Raw genomic sequence first — 24,068 nt, 5'->3', positions numbered from 1 at the left:
GCCCGGCACCCCCTCACTCGCTTCCAGCCACCCCACCTCATCTACCAGAACAGCAAAAGGGAGAGAAATAGGAGGGAGGTGAGGGGTGAGCGGGAAGAGCGGCGGCGCGCCAGCGGCTAAAGCAAGAAAAAGTTTTTGCAAAAGGAAAAAAAAAGTTTGCGCTTCTCGCGGGTGGTCCCGGCTTGCGGCCCGGCGGGCTGGGCCGGCGGGAGGGCTGGGGGCCAGGTTGGGGGGGTGGGGTGGCACTGAGGCTGCGCTGCCGTGGCCCTGTCCACCCCCCCTCCCCACCGCACACCCCCCAGCCCAGACTAGCCCTGGACCGTGCATCCCGAGCCCTGCGCCCAGACGGAGGTGAGAAGGGGGGCAGGCGGGGGACCACCTGGGAGCGGTGGGGGAGGGGATCCAAAGGGGATGCTCTGCTGCCGAAGGACTCTTCCCAGCCGTGAGGGAGACCTGGGGCAGAGAGACAAAATGGGGTGGGAGAGACTGGGAAAGGATATTAGAAAGTTTGGAGAAATTTTTCATTTGTGTCTCCTTTTCTATCTGCTCTTTTTCCCCTGACTGTCTGTGTGTCTGTCTCAGGCAACCGTGGGTCTCTTTGTCTATCTCTGCCTCTCACACAATATTAGAAACATCTTCCTTTCTTGAGGTTGGGATGAAGAGACTGTTGGGACGGCCAGTTGGAGGTCTGCGTGGTAAAGAGGGAACTCCAGGTGTGTCTCTGAGCGCCGGGCTGGAAGACGTCAGTGTTTCTAAGAGGAGGGGACTGACAGCAAAGGAGGGAGCTCTAGGTGGGGTGGGGATAGGGTGTGTGTGTGAGAGGCAACAAAACCACTGGCCTTGGACCCTAGACCTGTCTAGTGACAGATGTGCCCGCGGATGCTTGAGTTTTGGGGGAAAGGAATGCATTCGGGACTAGGGAGGGAATGTCCAAGGTGTAGTCTAGGCCTTAGACAAATCCCAAGCATTTTTGGACTCCTGAGTCCCATGGGCTGTGGGCACTGCTCTGGGAGGAGATGGGGAGACCTTGTCTTGACCCTCTGACCTCGGGACCACCAGGACAGCTAGAGCCACCCGCAGGGAGACCCTACTGGGGCTGGGCGGAACTACTGGCCACTGCCAGCCTGTGTATATCTGCTGGTCGCCCTCCCAAACAGGAGCTGGGGACCAAGGCCCCTCCTCTGGCTCAGACCACCCTGCCTGCCCTTACTCCCCGCTCTGAAGCCTCTTTCAGGCCCCATGACCCCGAAACAATTAGCCCTGGGCAGCTAGCTTTAGGGACAGGATTAGGGAAAAGGGACCCCGTAGAGACTGAGGGTTTTAGGGGACTGAAGAACTGGGGTCTTAATGGGATGGATCATTCCTTCCAATAGAGGAAGAAGGCTGGGAGATTTCTTGGGGGAGAAATAAGAGCCAGAATAGGGTGGTTTTCCCTAGGGGGCGGGGTCCAGAGGACCCCCCCCCTCATTATCTCCAGGGCATCCCCGCCCGAGGACTCAGACCCCGCCCTTGACGTCACTAGGGGGTTCCCGGGGGTCTGGAAGGGTTAACCCTTAAGAAGCCAGCCGTGATACCCGGGAACATAAGACGTACCCGGGAACCTCCTCCGCATAGATGTATTTTACCCAGTCATTTTCTCGCGCTTTGGTTAACTGGATTCATCTTTCTTTCTCAACCTACCACACTGAGATCCCTGCTTTCCAATAATGCCCCCCATCCCAGAGCACTCTGTCAGCTTTCTGGATGCGCTGAGGGGAGAAGGGAAGAATGTGTCCCGCCCCCCCTCCCCCGCCGCCGCCCGCCACTAACTCCTTGCTCGACTGGGCTCCCCGGGCGGGCGGGGGAAGCGGAGCCGTCTGCAGCCGGAGCCTGCGGCGGCGACTTGGGTGGGCCGGGGAGGCACGGGGGCGGGGAGGGCGGGACCAGGAGAAGGGGGCGGGGCCGACTCCTGGGAGTTGGGGTACTAAGAGGACACTAGAAAATAGGGAGACACCGAAGATGATTTAGGGCTCTGGCAGAGGAACCTTAGGATTCCCTGCCCATCCCACATTATCACCCATTCCCCAGAAAAAACTACTGAAACTGGAAAAGTTAGCGACATTTTCCTTTTATAGTGTGAAGGGGAGGCGTGGGTTGGCTGTTGCACGCGTGGGCGAAGAGGGATGTCACCCCAGTTCCATCGCATCTTCTCGGCAGCTTGGTATTAGGACAGGAAGATAACAGAAGGCACGTTTGGGGGGATCTTTCTAGTGTTGGGGGGTCGTTTGCAAGCCATCTTCCTTTCCCTGGGTGAGTCATAGTGGAAGGAGGCGGGAGAAGTGCCCCCCTCTTCCAGCTGCCAGCCAGCTGTGCCCCCCGCTCCTAACATTAGTGCCAAGGTCGAGTTGGGAGGTCTTGGGTGCGGAATCGGGATCTCAGCTGTAAAAGGAGGAGTTTAGAAGGGTACAGCCCAGGCTGCAGGGCTCGGGCAGGTCGTAGGGTCCGGGTTCCACTCCCCATTTTACCCCGCCCTCACCCTAAATCCCAGCATCCAAGGATCACCCACCGCGCAGGCCGGCCCGCTCCCGGCCGTTCTCCACCCCACCCCGCCCCACCCCACCCTCACTCCCGGGAGACCGGAAAACCAGGAATGGAATAAAAACTGGAGTTTGAGGAGAAATGCAATCATAGCATCCTCTCCTTCCTCACTACTCCCTTCTAATCGATGGTGACTTTGTTTTTTTCACACTCCAAGAAGCCTTCCCCCACACTCTCTTTCCTGTTCCCCCCAAAAGGAGACCAGATCCAAACCACCCCAGAATGACATTAACTTCCATCCCTTGTACCTAACAGACCTGAGAGCACCCCCTCTGAAACCTTATTCCCCCTCTACAATTTTCTCCTAAGGGCAGATTGATCTTTTGAGCTCTCTCTTGGCCCTACCAGTCTGTGTGGACTGTGGCGAGGTCTCCCTCTACCGGACACTGCAGAGATTGCGGATGAACTGTCCTGGGGCAGGGGCAAGCCAAGGAAAGGAACAGGCAGAGCAGCCCAATGCATGAAGTCAGACTCTCCACATGAGTTCTCCCATCACAATCCTCAAAACTGGTCTAGGACATTAAAATCACTTGAAACTCATCCTGGCTCAATAGGTTCTTAACACCCCCCCCCGCCCCGTGGCGCGTGCGCGCGCACACACACACACTTTTTCTAGATAGATAGATCACCCAGGGAAAGCTCCTACCCATTTCCCAAAAAGATCCCCAAGACTGTCTGACAGCCTCTGCCTCTTTGGGATGTTTCTCTTTATCCCTTCCTTGGTTGAATGATGTTCTTTTCAATTTGATTTCCATGGCCTATGTCTTAGATGGGCTGGGGGCACAGGAGACATGCTGCCAGAGTTCTGTGCCTGAGATTTTCATCTGATCTTCTCTACTTCCCTCTATCTTTATAACCTTCAGTTCTACCTTCCCTTTCTACAGTGTCCCACACCCTCCTCTGAGACATCATGTTCAACTCGATGACCCCACCACCAGTCAGTAGCTATGTTGAGTCATGCTGTCTTCGACCCCTCCTCAGTCAAGGGACCCCCAGCATGGGGACAGAAGGTCAGTGTATTTACCAATCCCTGGGCCTTAAGGACTTGGCAGATATCTCATCTAACCCCAGGATCCCCCTCAGTCCTTTCCCTATCCCCTGTCAGTTTCCTTTCTTACAGGAGGATTTGAGGCTCTATGCTATATAGGCTTGGAATCTGGGGTCAGGTCTTGCCTGGGACTTTAAGGTGAGGCCTATGTCCTTCATTCCCATTCTGCACTCCAGCTGTCTCTCTTTTCTAGGACTGTCTGGTCTGCCCTTTTGCCATCAAGCCAACCTCACGTCGGGTCCCCACAGTTATATGCCAGCCAGAGAGAACAACAGCTGCACTGAGGGTGAGTCCTCAGGGAAAACCTCTTCCCTTTCTACTCTGGGACTTGTTTTGTAGAACAAAGTGGGAGGGCAGGGATCTAATTGGGAGGAGGAAATGCTCAGAAATGTGAGGGGTCAGAGAACAACCAAATGGTCACAGCTGGAATCAGTAGCACAAAGCAGAGTTGAGTATTATTTTTTGCTGAGAGGACCCGCAGGCTAGGTACATGGAGATTCCCTTTATCTCCTCTGTCTCTTACTCCAGGATCACTCTTTCCTCCTCCCCGGAATGCTGTCAAGTTGACCAAGAAGCGGGCACTGTCCATCTCACCTCTGTCGGATACCAGCCTGGACCTGCAGACAGTTATCCGCACCTCACCCAGCTCCCTTGTGGCCTTCATCAACTCCCGCTGCACATCTCCTGGAGGCTCCTATGGCCATCTCTCCATTGGCACCATGAGGTACAGACATTCTCTGGCTAAGATTCCAACTAAAAACAACTAAAAGCCTCAAGTAATCTAAATTTCCAGCCCAATTTGAATCACTTCAAAGTCATTGAAACCCTCCTCAGAACTTCCCTTAGGGCTGCCTTGACCAAGCCTTACATCAAGTCTTATAAAAAAAAATCCTCTAAATTATCCAATAACTTCAAAGACTTGCTGGTAGTCTTTAGTAAATGCCACCTCTTCTCTTCAGCCCTTCTCTGGGATTCCCACCTCAGATGAATCACCAAAAAGGGAGCTCACCTTCCTTTGGAGCACAGCCCTGTGGCCATGACTCCAACCGGGGTGGGATGATGCCACATCCTCAGTCCCGGGGACCCCTCCCAACTTGTCAGGTGAGATTCCCCATATTGTTACCTGATTTTTCCTAGGTCAGGGTGGGTGGGTGGCAACTTTACAGTAAAGGAAGGACGGGGTATATAAAAGTTTTCACTGGGGCTGAAGTTGTGGCTCAGTGGTAGAGCACTTGCCTAGAATGTGTGAGGCACTGGGTTTGATTCTCAGCACTGCATATAAAAAAATAAAGGTCCATCAACATCTAAAAAAATATTTTAAAATAAAGGTTTTCAGTTCCAGAGAAGTAGAGAGGTTTTACTCTTTGGGGCTGACTCAGGCTCTTCCAGATGAGATTCTACCTTTTGCCCATCCCGTTCACCAATGCAATCTTAGAAGGAAGTCCCTTCCACACCCAGGGGTTCCTGCTCCTTGGGTGGGAACACTTAGAACAGAAAGATCTGGCTGGGCTCCTTCCTTCTTCCTATTTCTACCCTTATCGCCCTCATCTCTTCCCCTGGGGAAGCTGAAGTCAGAGCTGGACATGCTGGTTGGCAAGTGCCCAGAGGAGCCTTTGGAAGGTGATATGTCCAGCCCCAACTCCACAGGCACACAGGTAAAAGGAGGGGCATGGGCTTTACCTTTGGGACCTGAGCAAACAAAAGCTGTCACCCAAGTAACCATAACACTGCTTCTCCTATCCTAGGATCCCCTGTTGGGGATGCTAGATGGGCGAGAAGACCTCGAGAGAGAGGAAAAGCCTGAGCCTGAGTCTGTATATGAGACTGACTGCCGCTGGGATGGTTGCAGCCAGGAATTTGACTCCCAGGAGCAGCTGGTGCACGTGAGCCCTAGGGGGTAACAGGAATGACTGACTGGAGTCTGTAAAAGACTCTGAGTGAGACATTGTGGAGTTTGGTTGAGGGTAGGAATCAAGATACTGAAGTCATAGGTTGAGTGCTTACTTGAGTAGGCAAAGCTCAAAAACTAGCCTTACTTTAGAGAGCTGGAAGGCATGAGATTTGGGATATGTTGTCTTCCTGCCCCTTCTTTCCCCACAAGGTAAAGTTGAGGAGGAGGAATAGGGAGCCAGGGCAGCTGTTCTGGGTTCCGGGAACATGGGGGAAACTTGGAAAACCTCTGTATCTTTTCCCCCAGCACATCAACAGTGAACACATTCATGGAGAACGGAAGGAGTTCGTGTGCCATTGGGGGGGCTGCTCCAGGGAGCTGAGGCCCTTCAAAGCCCAGTACATGCTGGTGGTACACATGCGCAGACACACAGGCGAGAAGCCACATAAGTGCACGGTGAGGCATTCATTCCCAAACCAAGTCCCTTCCTAAACTGGCTTCCGGTCAAGATAGGGTCCGAGAAAGACTTGTTCATAGGTCCTTTTTACCATAAATATTAAGTCCTAATTATGACTGTATTGATATATATTAAAACATTTTCTTGGAACTAAAAGCTCATTTTCCCCTTGATTTAAAAATATTTAAAATATATTTGTGAGTCCCTTAAAATATTGTGGGCCCTCAGGACTGTACCTAGATTGTGCGTAATAGCTAAGCCTTGCATCAAGTTCATAAGACACTCACTTGAACCTATTCCTCAGATAACCCCAATTTAGAAAAGTCTGAGATTCCACACAGGGAGCCCTGCTCAGGTCTGACCAGGAAGAGTCATTCCTCACACCACACCCCTAAGGGAAAGTGCCTCCAGCTGCTTCTGTTCCAGAGAAGCTCTCATTTGCCCTTATCCCCTAATTTTGGGAATTCTCTTGAGCCCTAGTGTTCTCCCATTTTGAACTATATTCTCTATGTATGCCTCTTATGAGATTTAGGGTCCTTTAATCTCCATGTTCTTCTGTTTAAGAGTTGTCATTTTACCCTCTGTTATGTCTCCTAGTTTGAAGGGTGTCGGAAGTCATACTCACGCCTTGAAAACTTGAAGACACATCTGCGGTCACACACGGGTGAGAAGCCATACATGTGTGAGCACGAGGGCTGCAGTAAAGCGTTTAGCAATGCCAGTGACCGCGCCAAGCACCAGAATCGGACCCACTCTAATGAGGTGAATGTCCCAACTAAGAGACCCTCCCCACTTGAGAAGCCGTCTGCAGGGGAGATTCCCCCATAAGAAATCCCTTAGCTCAGCACCCACTCCAAAGAGGTGAGTTCCCCTTGCCCCTGTAATTCACGCAGAGAGACCCTTTCTGAAACAAAGAATTTCAAGCCACGCATGATGATGTACATCTGTAATCCCAAGGACTCAAGAGGCTGAGGCAGGAGGATTGCAAGTTTGAGGCCTGCCTTAGCAACTTAGTGAGGCCTGTCTCAAAAAGTAAAATGACCTAGGGTATAGCTCAGTGGTAAAGTACCTCTGGGTCTAATCCTCAGTACAAAAAAAAAAGAAAGAAAGGAGAGAGACACACAAAACCAAGAATTTTCACTCGCCATTCCTCCTACCTTTTTAACCAGCAAAGAGACCAACCTAAAACAGACCTGGTCTAGAAACGATACCAAATATCTTCAACCCCTGAACCTCACAACCCTGGGTTCACCTCTTCATCTTTCCAAGGCCTGGGCCCACCTAAAGTTTTCTTAAGTCGTCTCTTAAACCTCTCATATTTTACTCCCACCCAAGGGTGCCCACCTTCCTTAGCTCCTTGGATGCTGTGTGCTCCTCTTTTACCCCTTTTGTCACCTTTCCTTATTCCTCCTGCAGTCTTCCACTCTAATTCCTTGGCCTTCTGTCTTCACTCTCCACTTGACAGAAGCCGTATGTGTGCAAGCTCCCTGGCTGCACCAAACGCTACACAGACCCCAGCTCACTCCGAAAACACGTCAAGACAGTGCATGGTCCTGATGCCCATGTGACCAAGCGACATCGAGGGGATGGCCCCTTGCCCCGGGCACCATCCCTTTCCACAGTGGAGCCCAAGAGGGAGCAGCGGGAAGGAGGCCCCATCAGGGAAGAGAGCAGACTGACTGTGCCAGAGGGTGCCATGGTGAGCCAGCTTAGGCAAATTCACCTCCATACTCCAGCCTGCCCTGCTGATCTCTTTCTAACCCCTTCTGAATCACCTCCTCCCATCTAAATCACTCTTCTGAGACCTTTGAGCCTTTTTCTCATCCTCTTGTTTCTCTTTGGCCTACCCAAAATATGTGGAATTTAGAGTTGTGAATTATTTAATTGATTCAACAACTCACTTTTAAGCAGCACTTTGTATTTTTTCAAGCCTTTTATGTGCATAATTTCATGTGTTCCTCACAACAACTTAATGAGAAAGGAACTTGTGCCACACACCTATAATCCCAGCTACTCAGGAGTCTGAGGCAGAAGATCTTAAGTCTGAGGCCGGCCTGGGCAAGATCTTGTCTCAAAATACAAAATAAACAGGGTTAGGGATGCAGGTCAGTGGTAGAGCACCCCTGGGTTAAAACTTTACCACCACAAAAATAAAGAGAAAGGAACTTGCACCCCAGCAGTCTATATTCCAGCCTGGGCTCTTCTAAAACATGTCTTCCAGTTTGCCACAGTTTCTCACTTGCTCAGCCCTCTGTACACTTTAACACCTTCCCTCGGCTCAGGTGGTCACTGGGACACAAGCTTCAGCTGCTTATAAAGTTGAAGAAGCTGTGGGGAAGGGGGAAGGGTGCCTCCCTCAGCCCTCATGTTCTCCACAGAAGCCACAGCCCAGCCCTGGGGCACAGTCTTCCTGCAGCAGTGACCACTCTCCAGCAGGCAGCGCAGCCAACACAGACAGTGGCGTGGAAATGGCTGGCAATGCAGGGGGCAGCACTGAGGACCTGTCTAGCTTGGATGAGGGGACTTGTGTTGCTGGCACTGGACTGTCCACTCTTCGCCGCCTTGAGAATCTCAGGCTGGACCAGCTCCATCAACTCCGGCCAGTAGGGCCACGGAGTCTCAAACTGCCCAGCTTGACCCACACTGGTGAGATCTGGGTGTAGGAGGTATTGCTGGGCTGAGATCTGGACCTGCCCTGAGGTTGGGAGGAAGTCACCCTTCAGGGCTTCCATATGACACCTTTGTACAATTAGAAAAAGATCCCCTTTTTTCAGAACACTGCCAGTGAATGCTGTCCCCTAGGATTGTGTGACACACAACCTGTATGACCATTCACAGCAGGCCTGAATCCCTGGTGAACCAGAAGAATGGGCATGAGAGGAAACAGAATTGAATTAAGGAGCCTAGGACACCTTATCCTGGAACTCCGGGACAAGGCTATCTCATGGGTGAAATTCAGGGGGCCCCTGACTATCCTGCCTTTTCTCCCTGTCACTTTGCAGGCACCCCTGTGTCCCGCCGTCTGGGCCCTCCAGCCTCTCTTGATCACCGCAGCAGCAGCTCCAGCAGCATCAGCTCTGCCTACACTGTCAGCCGCCGTTCCTCCCTTGCCTCCCCTTTTCCCCCTGGATCCCCACCAGAGAATGGGGCATCCTCCCTGCCTGGCCTCACACCTGCCCAGCACTACCTGCTCCGGACAAGATATGCTTCAGCCAGGGGCGGTGCTACCCCACCCATAGCAGCACCCAGCCTGGATCGGATGGGGAGTCTCCCTGCACCTTCTTGGAGAAGTAAAGCTGAGTATCCAGGATATAACCCCAATGCAGGGGTCACCCGTAGGGCCAGTGACCCAGCCCGAGCTGCCGACCGCCCTGTTCCAGCCAGAGTCCAACGGTTCAAGAGCCTGGGTTGTGTCCACATACCCCCTACTGTGGCAGGGGGAGGACGGAACTTTGATCCTCACCTCCCAACCTCTATCTATTCACCACAGCCTCCCAGCATTACAGAGAACATTGCCATGGATACTAGAGGGCTACGGGAGGAGCCAGAGGTTGGGACTTCCATGATGGGCAGTGGTCTGAACCCCTATATGGACTTCTCATCTGATGATACTCTAGGATATGGAGGGCCTGAAGGGGCAGCGGCAGAGCCTTATGGAGCTAGGGGTCCAGGTGCCTTGCCTCTTGGGCCTGGTCCACCTACCACCTATGGCCCCAGCCCCTGTCCCCAGCAGGTCTCCTATCCTGACACCACTCCAGAAACATGGGGTGAGTTCCCTTCAGTACACTCTGGGCTATATCCAAGTCCCAAGACTCCAGGTGGAGCCTATAGTCAGTGTCCTCGACTTGAACATTATGGACAAATACAAGTGAAACCAGAACAGGGATGCCCAGTGGGGTCTGACTCCACAGGACTGGCACCCTGCCTCAATGCTCACCCCAGGGAGGGGCTTGCATGCCCACAGCCCCCATTCTCCCATTACCCCCAGCCTCCTCCTCCCCAGTATCCTCAGACAGGTCCCTATCCTCAGCCACCCCCTGATTATCTTCCTTCAGAACCCAGGTCTGATCTTGATTTTGATTCTCCCACTCATTCTACTGGACAGCTCAAGGCTCAACTTGTTTGTGATTATGTTCAGTCTCAGCAAGAGCTTCTCTGGGAGGGTGGGGGCAGGGGAGAGGCCCCAGTCCAGGAACCTTCCTATCAGAATTCCAAGTTTCTGGAGGGTTCTCAAATTAGTCCAAGCCCTGCCAAAGCCCCAATGGCCACATATGAACCTGGCTTTGCACCCAGCTTGCCCAATCACAAGTCAAGCTCCTACCCCACACATTCATCATGCCATGAAAATTTTGCTGTGGGAGCGAACAGAACTTCCCATAGGGGAGCAGCACCACCCCGGCTTCTGCCTCCATTGCCCCCTTGCTATGGGCCCCTCAAGGCAGGGGGAACCAACCCCAGCTGTGGTCATCCTGAAGTTGGCAGGCTGGGAACAGGTCCTGCCTTGTACCCTCCTCCTGAAGGGCAGGTATGTAACCCTCTGGACTCTCTTGATCTTGACAACACTCAGCTGGACTTTGTGGCTATTCTGGATGAGGCCCAGGGGCTGAGTCCTCCTCCTTCCCATGATCAGGGAGACAGCTCTGAACATACCCCACCTTCCTCTGGGCCCCCCAACATGGCTGTGGGCAACATGAGTGTATTACTGGGATCCCTACCTGGAGAGACACAATTCCTCAACTCTAGTGCCTAAATGGTGAAGAATACCATCCATAAGATCCTCATTTCCTAAGGCTTCCATTCCTCCAGGGGAGTTGGGGAGAGGAGCCACAGACCCCTGCAGAAGATGCCCCAGGGATGGAAGATTGAGGTTGGGGGCTGTATTTAATCTGCGTATGTTTTGGAGAGGAATTTTATAATGACACTGATTCCTGAAAATAAAGGAACTGCATCAGAAAAAAAATGGTGTTTTATGTGTTATCTTGGGGAGGGGAGCAAGAAGAGAAGTGGGGGTTCATCTTCCCACTTTCCTTTTTAGAGGGTTCCCTCACCCAATCCCAACCCCTCAGGTGAGACTCAAGAAGATAAAGAGGGTTATCTGGGAGACAGGGTTTATATGCATGTCCTCAAAACAGAACACCCCCACACACAAAAGGCTAGCCTACAGATCATTGGAAATCATGTCCTCTTTCTTGCCTGAGTCAGGGGAAGAGGCTGGCGAAGTTGGTGAGCATCAGCTGGACCAGCTGCCCAGGGTAGAGTGCATGGGCTGCAGGATCAGATGTCTCCTGCTCTGGTCGAAAGAGGGTTGGTCCAAACACAATTCCCAGGTTGTGAGGGGTCATGCGGTTCTTATCTGAGTGTGTTATTACCCTGTGGGCAAAGGCCAATGGAAGAGGAAATAAGGCTGCAGTTCACTACTTCAAATCCATCTAACCCTGAAGGTTTGAGCACTAAAGGGCTCATTCTGGGATCCCTCTACGTGGTAGCTAAAGAAACGAAGAGCAGAATCTCAGGGCAAGTGGGGAGAGGGACTAGTGGAGAGACTTTCAGGATATAAGCTGAAAATGGAACCTAGGATGTAACTGCCTGTTTCCAGGCATGGCCCTTAGAATCCTTTCTGCTCATGATTTGGGAGGTTTAATTCAAATAGTCATCCCCTTTCAGAGGTCACTGCCCAGGCCTACCTCAGCTTAACAAGCCATCACCAATGCCCAGGTGGATGAAAAGATAATAGGGAAGGAAAAAATAAGATTTCCCTTATTTCTCTCACAGAATTCTTGGGCTTGTCTTCATCCCATTCCCCCATTTGATGCTGAGCTATCCAAAGATTCGATGTGTGTCTCTGGCCAGGTAAACCTGGATGCTTACCTACCTCCACCCCACAAGAACAGAGTTCCTGATGCATGCAGTACTCCACCCTCCCCAGCATGAGCAAAGATATTTGATATTCCCAACCTGCATAAATGCTCCAGGAGGTACCGCAGAGTATCATGGTTTGGCTTTGGCATTGAGTCTACTAATTCTTGTATCTGAGAGAGGCGCTGCTCTGATTCAGAAAGTGCTAGAGAGAGAGAGAGAGAGAGAGAGAGAGAGAGAGAGAGAGAGATGGGAAGGGCATGGGAGTCAGGTTAGGGAAGTTTCATGGGCTGGGGATGTAACTCAGTGGTAGAGCACTTGCTTAGCATACTCTGGATTCAATCCCAGCATAACCCAAAATAAAAACAAACAAAAACTCTAAATTTCACACATAATCCACCCCCTCCCTCCAAAAACCCCCAAACTATTGGAGTTGGCACATGAGTTACTTTCCATCTCTATGGTTAGAATGAAAAATAATCTCTATTCTATTATTTACCACACATGCCCCCCAAGAGTGTTGCCCCAAACTCTCAACACTTACCAAGGGCAGCACGAAAATGGGGCAGCAGCATTGGGGGGACCAGAGGCTGGGGTAGCTCCCGGAGAAAAAGTTTCAGGGCTCCAGTGACCACATGAATATCATCCCACTCAGCACTGTCCAAATCTAACCGGCCTTCTATAGGGAAAAGGAGGTTCAATGGGTTCAGGGTTCATCAAGGGCCAGAGAGACCTAGAGACTGAGAGGTCAGAAGTTCTGGAGAAATTCAGCCAAAGCTGATCACAAGAATGCTATGGAGGTCCATCACAGGGCAAGACAGCAAAGGTAAAAATGGAGATAACCTTTCTAGGAGCAGGACATGGGGGAATCCATTGGGAACAAGGAGGACATGGGGAAGTTTAAAGGGATCTCAGGGGTACTCCATGTAAGTACCTTGTCCTGGATTTTCTGGGAACATATACCTCCCATCAGAGGTGACTGCCCGTTCTACAACATAGATGAGAAGAGATCAGGAGTTAAGACTTGCAGTTCCAGCTCTCTTATTTAGTACCACCCCCAGTTCTTTTTTTTTTTAACATTTATTTTTTAGAAATAGTTGGACACAATACCTTTATTTATTTATTTATTTTTATGTGGTGCTGAGGATCAAACCCAGGGCCTCGCACGTGCTAAAGGAGCGCTCTACCGCTGAGCCACAATGCCAGCCCCACACCCCCAGTTCTGAGGCTTGAAGTTCTCAGTACCACCACTTGCCTACAAACCTTCTCACCTCGGTCCACCAGAAAGCGAAGTTTCTGAACCACTGCCAAGTTCCCGCTCACTCGGTAAATGCCATCCACATCTAGACCTAGGAGATGAATTAGGGAGCACATGGGACTCCTGCTCTAAAGTGTGTGTGGTGAAGGCCACACTGAGAAATATGAGGAAGAAAGAGGTCAGTAGAAAGACAAGGATGGAAAAAGTGGGAATTCCAGGGCTTGGTCTGTTTTAAAGGGGGAGAATCTGGAGTCTCTAGGAAAATGACCTCGTTTATCCACAGCAGCAATGCAGAGACGTACAAAGCTGGGCACCGTGTCTCCTTCCCGCTGGCACAGTGATTCCAACTGGCAGCCAAATACCTGGTCTGGAGAGGTAAAGTGAGGTGGGAAGCCAGGGCCAACTCACTCAAGGAAGCTCTTCTCAGCCAGGTCAGGTCTTCTCCCTGAAATGGGACTGGCCCTTCTGCTGTCTGTGCCCCACCTGGGTATGGGGGTATCCCCCCTCCCAACTGCCCAATAATCAGGAATAGTTGATTATTTTAAAACAGGGGTCTCGAGGGCTGGGGATATAGCTCAGTTGGTAGAGTGCTTGCCTCCTATGCACAAGGTCCTGGTTCAAAGAAAAGAAAAGGAAAAAACGAGCAGGGCTCTTAGAAGGCTACAATATAGCTCTAGAAAGCTCAATTCTGAGCCTTGCTGGAGTTCTTTCATCCACAAAACGGGCTGATACCCAGATCGGGAATACAAAAGTGCTTTCAAAAACACTAAAGCAGGCAGGTCCCTCAGTCATCCTAGCCCACCTCACCCCTGAGCAGACCCCGCTCCTGAAGGCTTTGCAAGGGCGGTCTCTTGGCGATTAGCCGCTTCAGCTTGTTCCGCACGCGGTTCTGCTCAGTGCCTTCCGGACACCGACCTGTTGGAGGCAGATAGAGTAAGAGCATGATAGCAAACGCAGGATCTAGGATCCAAGGATCCTCTCCCCTGACCCGCCCCATACTGGAGCTCCGGCGGCCGCTGAGCCGCAGAAACGGCTTGGGCACTGGCTCAGAGTCCTCTTCTTCGTCCTCTCCGGCGCTCAGCTCCGCCAGCTCTGCAGGTCCGGAGCCCGACAGTCGCAGCTCCAGCGGGTTCTCTCGCTCCTGGACCCGGCGGGCCATGCAGAGGGTTGCAAGAAAGAAGAGGGAAATTTGCATCCCTGGCTCCCTAAAGAGACTCTAATCCTCTGCTTGGGTCCCAAGTCCCAGCCTCACCCTAGGCCAGGTCTTTACACCGAGATCACGGTGCCCCCACATCCCCAACTCCTGCTGTTCCTACCCTACTCCCTTGGTCCCCCGGTCCCCGCCTGGCCAGAGCGTCTCCCGGGTCTCCCACCCTTCTAACCAGCCGCTCGATGACAGCCCGCAGCGCGCGGTGCCAGGCTCGAAGCTCTGTCTCTTGATCTGACTGCAACAGGAACTCGTGGCCAGGGACTGTGCGGATCTAGGGAGCGGGTGGGGAAAGGTTTGGGTCAGTGGGAAGCCTCAAAAGCTGGGACGCCAATATCAAGAGTTATAGGGAGGTTTTAAGGGCGCGTCCTGGGTTTGGGTGGGGATTTGAGGACTCGTGGGGACCGTACTCACGTGCAGGACGTTGCGCCGGCTGGACAGGTGGCGGCCGTGTGCCAGGGCCGCCCCACGCAGGTCCACACTGCTTTCGGGCCGGCTACCCGCTGGCCCCTGGCAATTAGGAGAGAAACTGAAGCCATGGGGTTGTTTCTCTCACTGCTTCCCTCTTCCACGACGGGTTCCTCATTCCTTCACCTTCCTCTGCATCGCCCTCTCCACCTCTCCCCTCAGTCGGCCGGAGGCGGGAAGAAATAGCACCCCAAACTTTCCGGCACCCCTTTCCTTACACTCATCCAGCCTGAAGAGGGTGCAGTTGGCGGTGGAGGATCTCGGTAGAACACCAGGCTGTTACCAGCTAACACCACCCAAGACGGGCCCCAGTTCTTCCTGCGGGGGTGGGGGCGGAGAAGAGGCAGTAGTGGTTGTGAATAGGTCATTCTAGAATTTCACTGGGTGTGAGCTCCCCCAACAAACACCCTGGTCTACCCTACGGAATAACCCTGATCCATGGTGTATTCCAGTTTCTCCTTACCTGAGCTTGCGCCCCCCTTGGGCAATCTTGGTCATGTTGAGAAGGCCTGACTTTTCCACCTCCTGGGAAGGGGAGGGAGTGGTATCTGTAAACTACCCAGTACCGCCACAGGCTTTCCCTAAGGGGTTTCCCAGGAGTGCGGTCCCTTGAAGTTTTGTACGAGTAGGGGGCTGGATATGAGAGGATACCCGCAAAACAGGAAGATTTTTTGAGGAGCAGGAATTGAGGGGTGAAGCATGGAGGATCATGGCATTTGAAGGACATGGGAGACTCACATGGGGGTCGTCCAGGAGCTGCGGCAGAGCTCTAGGAGACTGCAAAGCTGGAGGCTGATCTGAGGGGACAAACTGGGAGGTGCCTTGGCTGAGGCAGGGTGAACCCTGGGGGAAGGAATTGAAGAAACAGGTGGAGGAAACTTAAGTTTTGGGGTCCCTGGCTGTAGGAGGAAGAGGAGCGATAATATGGGTGAGAGGCAAAGTGGATAATGAAGAAGAATGTCTTGCATAAGAGAAAGCTGCAAAAAAAGTACTTTTTCTGCATGATTTTGGGGAGGTTGGAAAGGGCCTCACCTGTGGGTCAAGCAGTTCCAGGTTCCCTGTGTCAGATCCTGAGCCCTTTGCCTGAGGTTGCAGGACACCATTGTCCCTATTCAGGGTCTGGATCCCTTCCATTGAGCCAGAGTTCTGGGTTTAAGGGAGAGGGAGATAAAGTTTCAGCCAGTTGTCACCTCAACCCACACTCAACATCCTTCTCACAATTTGCTGATTCTTCTGATCTCCCGAGAGCCACAGAAAGAAAACACGCTACCTTGGGGTTCAGTGGGAGAAAGGAGGAAATTGAGGGGACAAAGAAATAAGCATAAGGAAAGGTCTCACCGTGTCTTGAGTGCGACTGCGGCGTGGGGGCTTCCAGGACTTGCAGCCAGTCAGAGAATTTATGTAGAAGCAGCGTCCAGAGTTGGGGTCCAGGTGCTGCTCCCAGGCATCCAGCCTCTGCAGTGGCGGGCATGCAGGGACTGGGGGTGGGGACCGAGGACAGCTGCGAAGGTCCACCAGGTTACAGTACACAGGGGCCTCTGACATGAGGTGTTGGGGTTCTGCCTGCCAGAAAGGGTCAGGGAGAAGTCGGTGCTTTCTCTGCCTGTGCTCCCCCCCAATTTTCTCTCCCCCTTATCACCTCCTTCTTCATCCCCCACCATTTTCTCACCACCAGCTCCCTGCCTGGGTGACCCAGGTACAGGGGGAGAATCCCCAGTCACCCAGCTGCTTTTAAAAAATTCTCTCTCACAATCTTCTTTGCTTTTCTCCTCACTTCCTGTTGCCAACTTCCCTCCTCCCCCACCCAACCCCCGCCCTGGGCCGCAGGAAAGGGGAACAGGCTTTTTGTTGGGGGGGGGGGAGGTGAGGGGAACACTCCACCCTTACATCCTGCAGGGTAAAAGAAGACCAAAAGGAGTGAGAGACCCCTGCTAAGGAGATCTGAAGGAGGAGGGACTTTTTCCAACCAGTAACAAGAAAGAGGGAGGGGAGGAATCAAGTCTGGGAGTTAGCTCCAGAGGGGATTTGCTGGTGGCCCAACTGACAAGACATAAAATAGGAAAAACCCTACCCCAGTAGGAGTCAAGAGGAAGGGAGAAAGAGGATGGCCCATTGCTCTTCTTTCAGTCCTTCTATTGTGCCAGGTTCCTTGTCCCCTCAGGGCCTTGGCTACTTGTTCTCCCTTCTCATGTCTTCCTTTGTCTTATGGCTGTCTGCCTCTTCCTCCTCCTCCTATTTGCTGCCTTCTCAGACTACCTCAGCCACTCTCTACCACCTTTGCTCTTCTTTGTAGCTTTATTAGCAACAGAATAAGTATGGGTTATTTATTTATGTTTGTCCCTTAAAGACATGAATGCTTCTGTCCTGTTTGCCCTTATTCCCATAATGGGACCCAGCTGTAATATTTGTGAACTGGCCATGCTCAGGAGTAAAGCTGTTACTCACCATATTGGCACTGGTCTTTGACAGCAAGTCTTCCTGGGAGAAGGATCTTCCATTTGGCCTTTCCTGGAGGGGCTTTAGGCGGCTGGGCCTCAAATTGGCCACACTGACACTTCTACACATTTTCGGGGGAAGTGGAGGAGGCTGCTCTGATGTAGGCTGGTGTGCCTGAGATAGGTGCACCTTCTCCAGGGAGCCACGAAACAACCTTGGTCCTGAAAACAGAAATGGGGGAGAGTTATGATCATGATTGGGTCTTTAAGGTGGTCAGAGGGAGGATGTGGAAAATAATGAGCCGGGTGTGGTGATGCGTGCCTGTAATCCATGTGGCTCAGGAGGCTGAGGCAGGAGGATCACAAATTTAAAGACAGCCTTAGCAAAAGCAAGGTGCTAAGCAACTTGATGAGACCCTGTTTCTAAATAAAAAATGCAAAATAGGGCTGGGGATGTATCTCAGTGGTTGAATGCCCCGAGTTCAATTCTTGGCACCCCTCCAAAAAAAAAAAAAAAAAAAAAAAAAAGAAGAAAAAAGAAAAAAAGAAAGAAAAGAATGAGACCCAGAAGTCTTGGGACTAATAGTGGAGAAGATGGGATCATTATGCTACCACAATGGGGATGAGGTGTAAGCTGTTGGGAGGGAGATAAGAGAAGGGGACCAGCAGAAGCAAGTGGGAAGTCTCAAGGTGTAAGGGCACACGCCTTTAATCCCATCAACAAGGAAGATCGAGGCAGGAGGATCACAAATTCAAGGCCAGCCTTAGCAACTTAGTAAGACTCTGTTTCAAAATAAAAAAATAAAAAGAGCTGGGAATGTGGCTCAGTGGTTAATCTCCCTGGGTTCAATCACTGGTACTAATAAATAAATGAACTTACAAACAAATAGACTGGAGATGTATATTAATGGTAGAGTACTCCTATTCAATTCCCAGTACCAAAATAATAATAATAATAATAATAGTAATAATAATCGTCGTCATCATCATCGTCATCATCATCATCTGCCAAAACTAGGATAAGACAGGAAGGTGATGGGAGAGGGCTTAGGAGTTACTTACCAGGAGTCCAGAGGGATTGGCTGGGTGTAATGATGGTTGTGCTCTGTGAAGGGACAGATTCCTCTGTCACGTAGGCAGCTGGGACAAAGATGGGTCGAGAGGTAGAGGGTGCTCCCAGGCGCCTTGCCAACCACCAGTCTGAGTTGGTCTTTCGAAGCAGTAGGAACCTGTCTCCTTCAGCCAGAGACACCTGCCGGCCATCTGCCCCAGTATAAGTAAAGGCATAGAGGGCACACAGCTGGGATCCCTGAGAGGGGTTTCTGGTCCCCAACCCTAGACTCCCCCAGGTACTTGGCCACCACCGGCCAGAAAGCATTGTGGTCAGCACTGTCACCTATGGGAAAAGGGTAAGCTGGAGATGCAGAAGGAAGCAGGACTGGCTGCTTCCAGGCAAAAGGACATCGTTCTAAGAGAAGTGGTGGGGGAGAAGGGGAGGGGGAGGGAGAAGGTGAAGACAGGAGCACCCCGGTAAGTAAAAGGGTAAAGCAGAGGGCTTGGGTTGGGGATCAGTATGGGCCTGGGGGGCTGAGAACTCCTGGGTGATGTGTCTGGTGAGGAAGTATATAAGTAAGGTGAGAGAGGATGTGGTCAGCTGGGCTGTGTGGCCAGCAAGGCAGGAAATCAGAGGAGTTGAACTTGCTTGTGAATTTTACTGCAATTATACCTTGTGGGGTCCATCTGAAAATCCAGGGACAGGAGGAGTTGGTCCTGGGTGCTGGTGGAAGTCTTGAGCTAGACACAGAAAGAAAATGAGGAGGAAAAATCAAATCCAAGACAGAAACTCAGGGAAATACACAAGAGGTAACGACAAACGTTTGTGACCCTTTATTAAATTTGCATAGGCATCAATATTTCCGTTACCAATCACCTCAGACCTAAAGCTGCATGCTTCCTGTGCAGACAGAGGGACAGAGAGACAGAGAAACAGAGAGCCAGAGAAACAGTAAGACCAAATAAGAGAGCAAGAGAAAGTGGCTAGGAGAAATGCAGAGGGATTCAGAGTTGAAATATCACCCTACTCCCTAGGGCATGATGTTGAGAGGGATAATCTTGACGTGATCCTCTGTGCATCGGCTTCTTGGAGGAGGCATCCAATTTTAGTGTGTAGTTTCACTCATTCAACACTCTTACCGAGGACTGATTGGGTGAAAAGAGCAGTGAAGCATTAGATGGAGATGAGAGAGAGAAGTGAGCCCTCATGGAACTTGAGGAGACCTTAACTGATGGCACAAAAAAAAAAAAAAAAAAAAAAAAAAAAAAAACAAAAAAAAAAACTTATTATACTTGAATCAGGAACTATCAACTACTAATGTCAGCTTCTCCCTGGTGGAAGGTGGGAACTGGTCTCCTTGGATTGCCAGCAGTTTTAAACCCATAATTCCTGACCACTCCTCTTTTCCCCTTCTGTTTTTCTACTGCACAGTGTGAAGCTTTCTGTTTGGGTTTGGAAAGGTGGAGTAGAAAATGAATGTCCATTCCCTCTGGTGACATCAGACAGCCAGCTGTCCTCCCCTGACCTGTCTGAGGACTGGATGGTCAGTACTGGGCTTCTGTCTCAGTGATCTTGATTAGTTCCACTTTCAACACATGGAGAACTCTTCCCTCTTCCAAAATATGACTAACTTCATCCATTTGATTTTCTTTTTTCCTTTTCTATTTTTCAGTATTGGGGATTGAACCCTTACTAATTAAGTGCTCTATCACATCATTCCCATCTGATGCTTGGTAAGTCTGAAATTCTAATCTTTCCTTCCTTCTCTGAAGCTAGCTCTCCTGCACTTTATTTCTTCTCCTTATGGATTAATTCCCATTCTTCTTCTTTTTTTTTTTTTTTAAGTACTAGAGATTGAACCCAGGGCACTCTACTGCTGAGAGACATCCCAGCCCTTTTTATTTTTTATTTTGAGACAGGGTTAAATTGCCCATGCTGGCCTGGAATTTGTGATCCTCCTTTCTCAACTTCCTGATCTTCCTGTCTCAGCCTCCAAGTAGCTGAGATTACAGGCATATGCCACCCAGCTCCCATTATTATTTTTGGTACTGGAATTAGAACCCAGGGTCACTTTTCCATTGAGTTACATCCCCAGCCCTTTTTATTATTTTTTTTTTAATTTTAGGCAGAATCTTGTTAAGTTGCTGAGGTTGGCATTGACTTGCAATCCTGCCTTAGCCTCCCAAATCACTGGGACTCCGGATGTGTGCCACCACACTGGGTTCCCTTTCACTTTTAAACATATCCAAGTCTCTCCCTTCTTTAAACCTCCCCTTACTAGGCTCTCAAGTTACTACCCTATGTCTATCTGTCTCTTTTTTTCTTTTTTTTTTTTTTTGGCACCGAGGATTGAACTCAGAGGCACTTAACCACTGAGCCACATCCCCAGCCCTGTTTTGTATTTTATTTAGAGATAGGGTCTCACTGAGTTGCTAAGCACCTTGCTAAATTGCTGAGGCTGGCTTTGAACTCACGATCCTCTTGCCTCAGCCTCCTGAGCTGCTGGAATTACAGGCATATGCCATTGTACCCGGCCTGTCTCTTTTTCTCACTCTTGCATCTTATGGTCTTAACTTCTTGAAGGAGTTGCCTATAGGGGCAACTATAAGGGTCTCCCATTTCCTCTCCTCTAACTTCTGTATCTTTCCAAGGTCACTCCTCTCTAAGATCATCCCACACTTGCATGGATATTTTGCAGTCCTTACGTTGCTTGATATCTCAGCAGCAGGCAACTCATCTGACCTTTCCTACCAATAGTCTGCTGGTGTCCCTTACCTTTCTGATTCTCTGTGGTACAAGGAAGGAACTTCCTCTGTCTGTTCCTTAAACCACAGAAGCCTTTCTTAGATCCTATGTCCTTTGTGCTGTATACATCCTCCCTGGATGGTCTTATTTTCTCAAACAATTTCCATATCCTGGTAAGTACCACATCTCTAGATCTTTCTTTGGAGCTCCAGTCTAATCCACTCTCCACCAAAAACAAACAAACAAACTAAAAACTCTACTTGGATATTTCACAGGTACCACAAACTCAGTACATACTAAACTGAACATGTCAATTTTCTTCACAAATCTGTTTTTCTTTCAGTACCACTATTCAATCATACTTAAATTCAAAAAATATTTATTGAATGCTACTACCATATGTGCATTAGGCATTGTCAGTTATGATGGGAAAGGGTCTCTGATCTCTTAAAACAATTAGAATACAGTGTGATAATAATCACTATAATAGAGGAAGTTCTAGTATCTGCTAGAGTACACAGTGTGCACCATTGCGCATGTCAGAAACCAGCAGTTGGCCTCAATTCTCTAGTTTCCTCACCACCTACATTGATTCAACTGATTACTAAATACTGCCATTTTTATCTCTCCATATCTAATTTTTTTCTTTTTTGATGGTGCTGGGGTTTGAACCTAGGGCCATGTGCATACTATGAAAATATTCTACAACTGATTATAGCCCAGACTTACCTACAATTCCTCTCTCTCACTCTCTTTCTGTACCCGATATTGAACTCAGGAGCATTTACCCACTCAATCACATCCTCAGGCCCCCCTTTTATAGTTGTAGATGGACAGTCTGACTTTATTTATTTTTTTAATGTGGTGCTGAGGATCAAACCCAGTGCTTCACACATGCTAGGCAAATGCTCTGCCACTGAGCTACAGCCCCAGCCCCCAGCCCTTTTTATTTTTTATTTTGAGACAGTATCTTGCTAAGTTGCTTAGAGCCCTGCTAAATTACGTAGACTGGCTTTGAACTTGGGATATTCCTGCCTCAGCCTCCTAAACTGCTGGGATTACAGGTATGTGCCTATATCAAATATATATATATATATATGTATATATGTATGCATATACATATATTAATATATATAATATATGTATATATATTATATATATACACAAACATACACATATATACAAATACATGTGTGTATATATATATATATATATATATATATATATATATATATATATTTGATAATGGGGATCTAACCTAGGGGTGCTTTATCACTAAGCTACATTCCCAGCCTTTTTTAAAATTTTGAGATATGGTCTCACTAAATTGCTGAGACTGGCCTCAAACTTGCAATCATCCTGTCTCAGCCTTTTGAGTTGCTGGGAGTATAGGCATGTGCCACCACCACTCCTCCTCCTTCTCTTCCTTCTTCTTTTCATGGACTTTTTTTAGGGTAGTTTAAGTTTACAGTACATATATATTTTTAGAAACATTCATTGACTTTAGACCTTACTGAGTTCTGATTATATAGAGTGTAGCAGTATCAGAAGCTCAAGCATGTTGGTTATGAATTGCTTGAAAATTAAGACTAAATAACAGATTAATTGTATTGCTTCTTCAATATATTGTAGGTCCTTGATATTACTGAAGGATATGTTCCAAGACCTTCTTGACTCCCAAATAAAATAATTTTGCTCTAGGATGAAATTGCTTTGTTGCAACTACTACCTCTTTACCTCTTTAATAAGCTCCTAATTAGTCTCCTTGTATATAGTTGTGCTCCCCTCCCATCTTCCCCTGGCACAACAGCCACAGTGATCTTCTAAAAATAAATATGGTGGGCTGGGGATATAGTACAGCTTTCCTAGCATGCACAAGGCCCTGAGTTCAATCCCCAGTTCCACCAAAAATACATAATACATACATACATACATACATACCCACGAATGTGCCCTGCTACTCCTCTGACTTAAACTTTTCAATGGCTTCTCATTGTCTTGAGTAAAGTTGAAATTTTACGATGTAATTTACAGAGATTTTCCCATTTTTTTTTAAAGTACCAGGTATTGAACCCTGGGCACTCAACCACTGAGCCATATCCCCAGCCCTTTTTTATATTTTATTTAGAGACAGAGTCTCACTAAGTTGCTTAGGGCCTCACTAAGTTGGAGAGGCTGGCTTTGAATTTGAGATCCTCCTGCCTCAGCCTCACAAGCTCCTGGCATGTGCCACCACACTTGGCTGAGATTTTCCCACTCATCTAGCCTTTTCATACTCCCCACTAGAAACTCCACATTGTAGCCTTATGCTAATTCCTCAGATTCCTAAAGGGCTCTGAGATCTTGATCCTTTGCATATGTTACTTCCTCTGCCTGGAACATTTCCCTTCTCCAGTCTTTCAGTCTTTGCCTTTTTAACTCTGATTCATCATTCAGATCTCAGCTGAAATTTCATTTGCACAATAAGGCGTCTCAGGTTTCACAAACATTATCTACCTTGTTATAACTATCAACATATTTTAAAGATTATTAGAATCCAGGCATGGTGGTGTATGCTTTTAATCCCTGGAACTCAGGAGACTGTGGCAGGAGGATCACAAATTAGAGGTCAGCCTAGGTAATTTATTGAGATCCTGCCTCAAAATAAAATGGATAAATCTTCAACATTCCCCTAGTAAGATTATTTGATTTTCTGTTTTCCAGGAAGTTTATAGAAGTTTACCTGCCAAGGTAGCCCATATCTACTTTGTTGATAATTGTATCTTTAATACCTTATATGGTTCCTGACACAATGCAACCTCTCTGTGATTCAGTTCTCTCATTGGTAAAATAAAAGAAACTATCTCATATCTATTTTTTTGGTGTGTTTCAATAACTGCTATTTTATTATAGCTCACAAAGCTACAATTTTATGGGGCAGAAATGTGAATAGACCCCAGCTGGGTATTTCTTCTATCCCATGTAGCATGGACTCACTAAAGCTCATTTGGTGGTTTCATAGGGTAGATGGGTTTGTCTGGAAGGCTTCACTCTCCTGTCCAGCATCCTCCATGGGGTTGCTGGAATGCTGAG

General features: G+C 49.3%; 2 protein-coding genes across 7 annotated transcripts; one reads left to right on the top strand and one right to left on the bottom strand.

Annotated features, from left to right (window-relative positions):
• Positions 1-3,487: 3,487 nt before the first annotated feature.
• Positions 3,488-10,723, top strand: Gli1 (GLI family zinc finger 1). Of its 3 annotated transcripts, none has more exons than XM_026398375.2 (11): positions 3,488-3,587; positions 3,819-3,911; positions 4,154-4,349; positions 4,585-4,726; positions 5,191-5,280; positions 5,371-5,508; positions 5,823-5,972; positions 6,571-6,735; positions 7,439-7,672; positions 8,355-8,619; positions 8,976-10,723. In XM_026398375.2, exons 1-11 carry the CDS (start codon positions 3,488-3,490, stop codon positions 10,721-10,723), a joined length of 3,321 nt encoding a protein of 1,106 aa, XP_026254160.1. The 3 variants fall into 3 exon arrangements, with proteins under 3 accessions (XP_026254160.1, XP_026254159.1, XP_026254161.1); XM_026398374.2 differs by having other exon boundaries at positions 8,352-8,619; XM_026398376.2 differs by lacking the exon at positions 3,819-3,911 and having other exon boundaries at positions 3,488-3,586; positions 4,183-4,349; positions 8,352-8,619.
• A 257-nt stretch (positions 10,724-10,980) lies between these two features.
• Positions 10,981-18,763, bottom strand: Arhgap9 (Rho GTPase activating protein 9). Of its 4 annotated transcripts, XM_026398400.2 has the most exons (17): positions 18,260-18,763; positions 17,208-17,419; positions 16,101-16,325; positions 15,795-15,908; positions 15,501-15,605; positions 15,226-15,287; positions 14,981-15,080; positions 14,709-14,804; positions 14,470-14,568; positions 14,087-14,228; positions 13,895-14,002; positions 13,356-13,454; positions 13,101-13,178; positions 12,764-12,817; positions 12,374-12,508; positions 11,929-12,034; positions 10,981-11,343 (listed from the first exon to the last, which is right to left on the bottom strand). In XM_026398400.2, exons 1-17 carry the CDS (start codon positions 18,573-18,575, stop codon positions 11,172-11,174), a joined length of 2,223 nt encoding a protein of 740 aa, XP_026254185.1. In that variant the 5' UTR covers positions 18,576-18,763; the 3' UTR covers positions 10,981-11,171. The 4 variants fall into 4 exon arrangements, with proteins under 4 accessions (XP_026254185.1, XP_026254182.1, XP_026254184.1 ...); XM_026398397.2 differs by having other exon boundaries at positions 13,895-14,228; positions 14,461-14,568; XM_026398399.2 differs by having other exon boundaries at positions 13,895-14,228.
• Positions 18,764-24,068: the final 5,305 nt, after the last annotated feature.

Source organism: Urocitellus parryii, chromosome 5 (assembly GCF_045843805.1).
Source record: "Urocitellus parryii isolate mUroPar1 chromosome 5, mUroPar1.hap1, whole genome shotgun sequence".
Classification (NCBI taxonomy): domain Eukaryota; kingdom Metazoa; phylum Chordata; class Mammalia; order Rodentia; family Sciuridae; genus Urocitellus; species Urocitellus parryii.
Note: the sequence above shows the minus strand (reverse complement) of the source record. Positions and strands in the feature narration are given on the sequence as shown.

Bases quoted from the DNA above. Each gene is read 5' to 3' on its own strand.
- Gli1 (XM_026398374.2), top strand. From the start codon at position 3,488: ATGTTCAACTCGATGACCCCACCACCAGTCAGTAGCTATGTTGAGTCA. The intron at 5,973-6,570 runs GTGAGGCATTCA...TATGTCTCCTAG, and splicing joins AGAAGCCACATAAGTGCACG to TTTGAAGGGTGTCGGAAGTC. The intron at 7,673-8,351 runs GTGAGCCAGCTT...TGTTCTCCACAG, and splicing joins CTGTGCCAGAGGGTGCCATG to AAGCCACAGCCCAGCCCTGG.
- Arhgap9 (XM_026398397.2), bottom strand. From the start codon at position 18,575: ATGCTTTCTGGCCGGTGGTGGCCAAGTACCTGGGGGAGTCTAGGGTTG. The intron at 16,326-17,207 runs GTGAGTAACAGC...CCTTTCTGGCAG, and splicing joins CAAAGACCAGTGCCAATATG to GCAGAACCCCAACACCTCAT. The intron at 12,035-12,373 runs GTAAGTGTTGAG...CTCTCTCTCTAG, and splicing joins CCATTTTCGTGCTGCCCTTG to CACTTTCTGAATCAGAGCAG.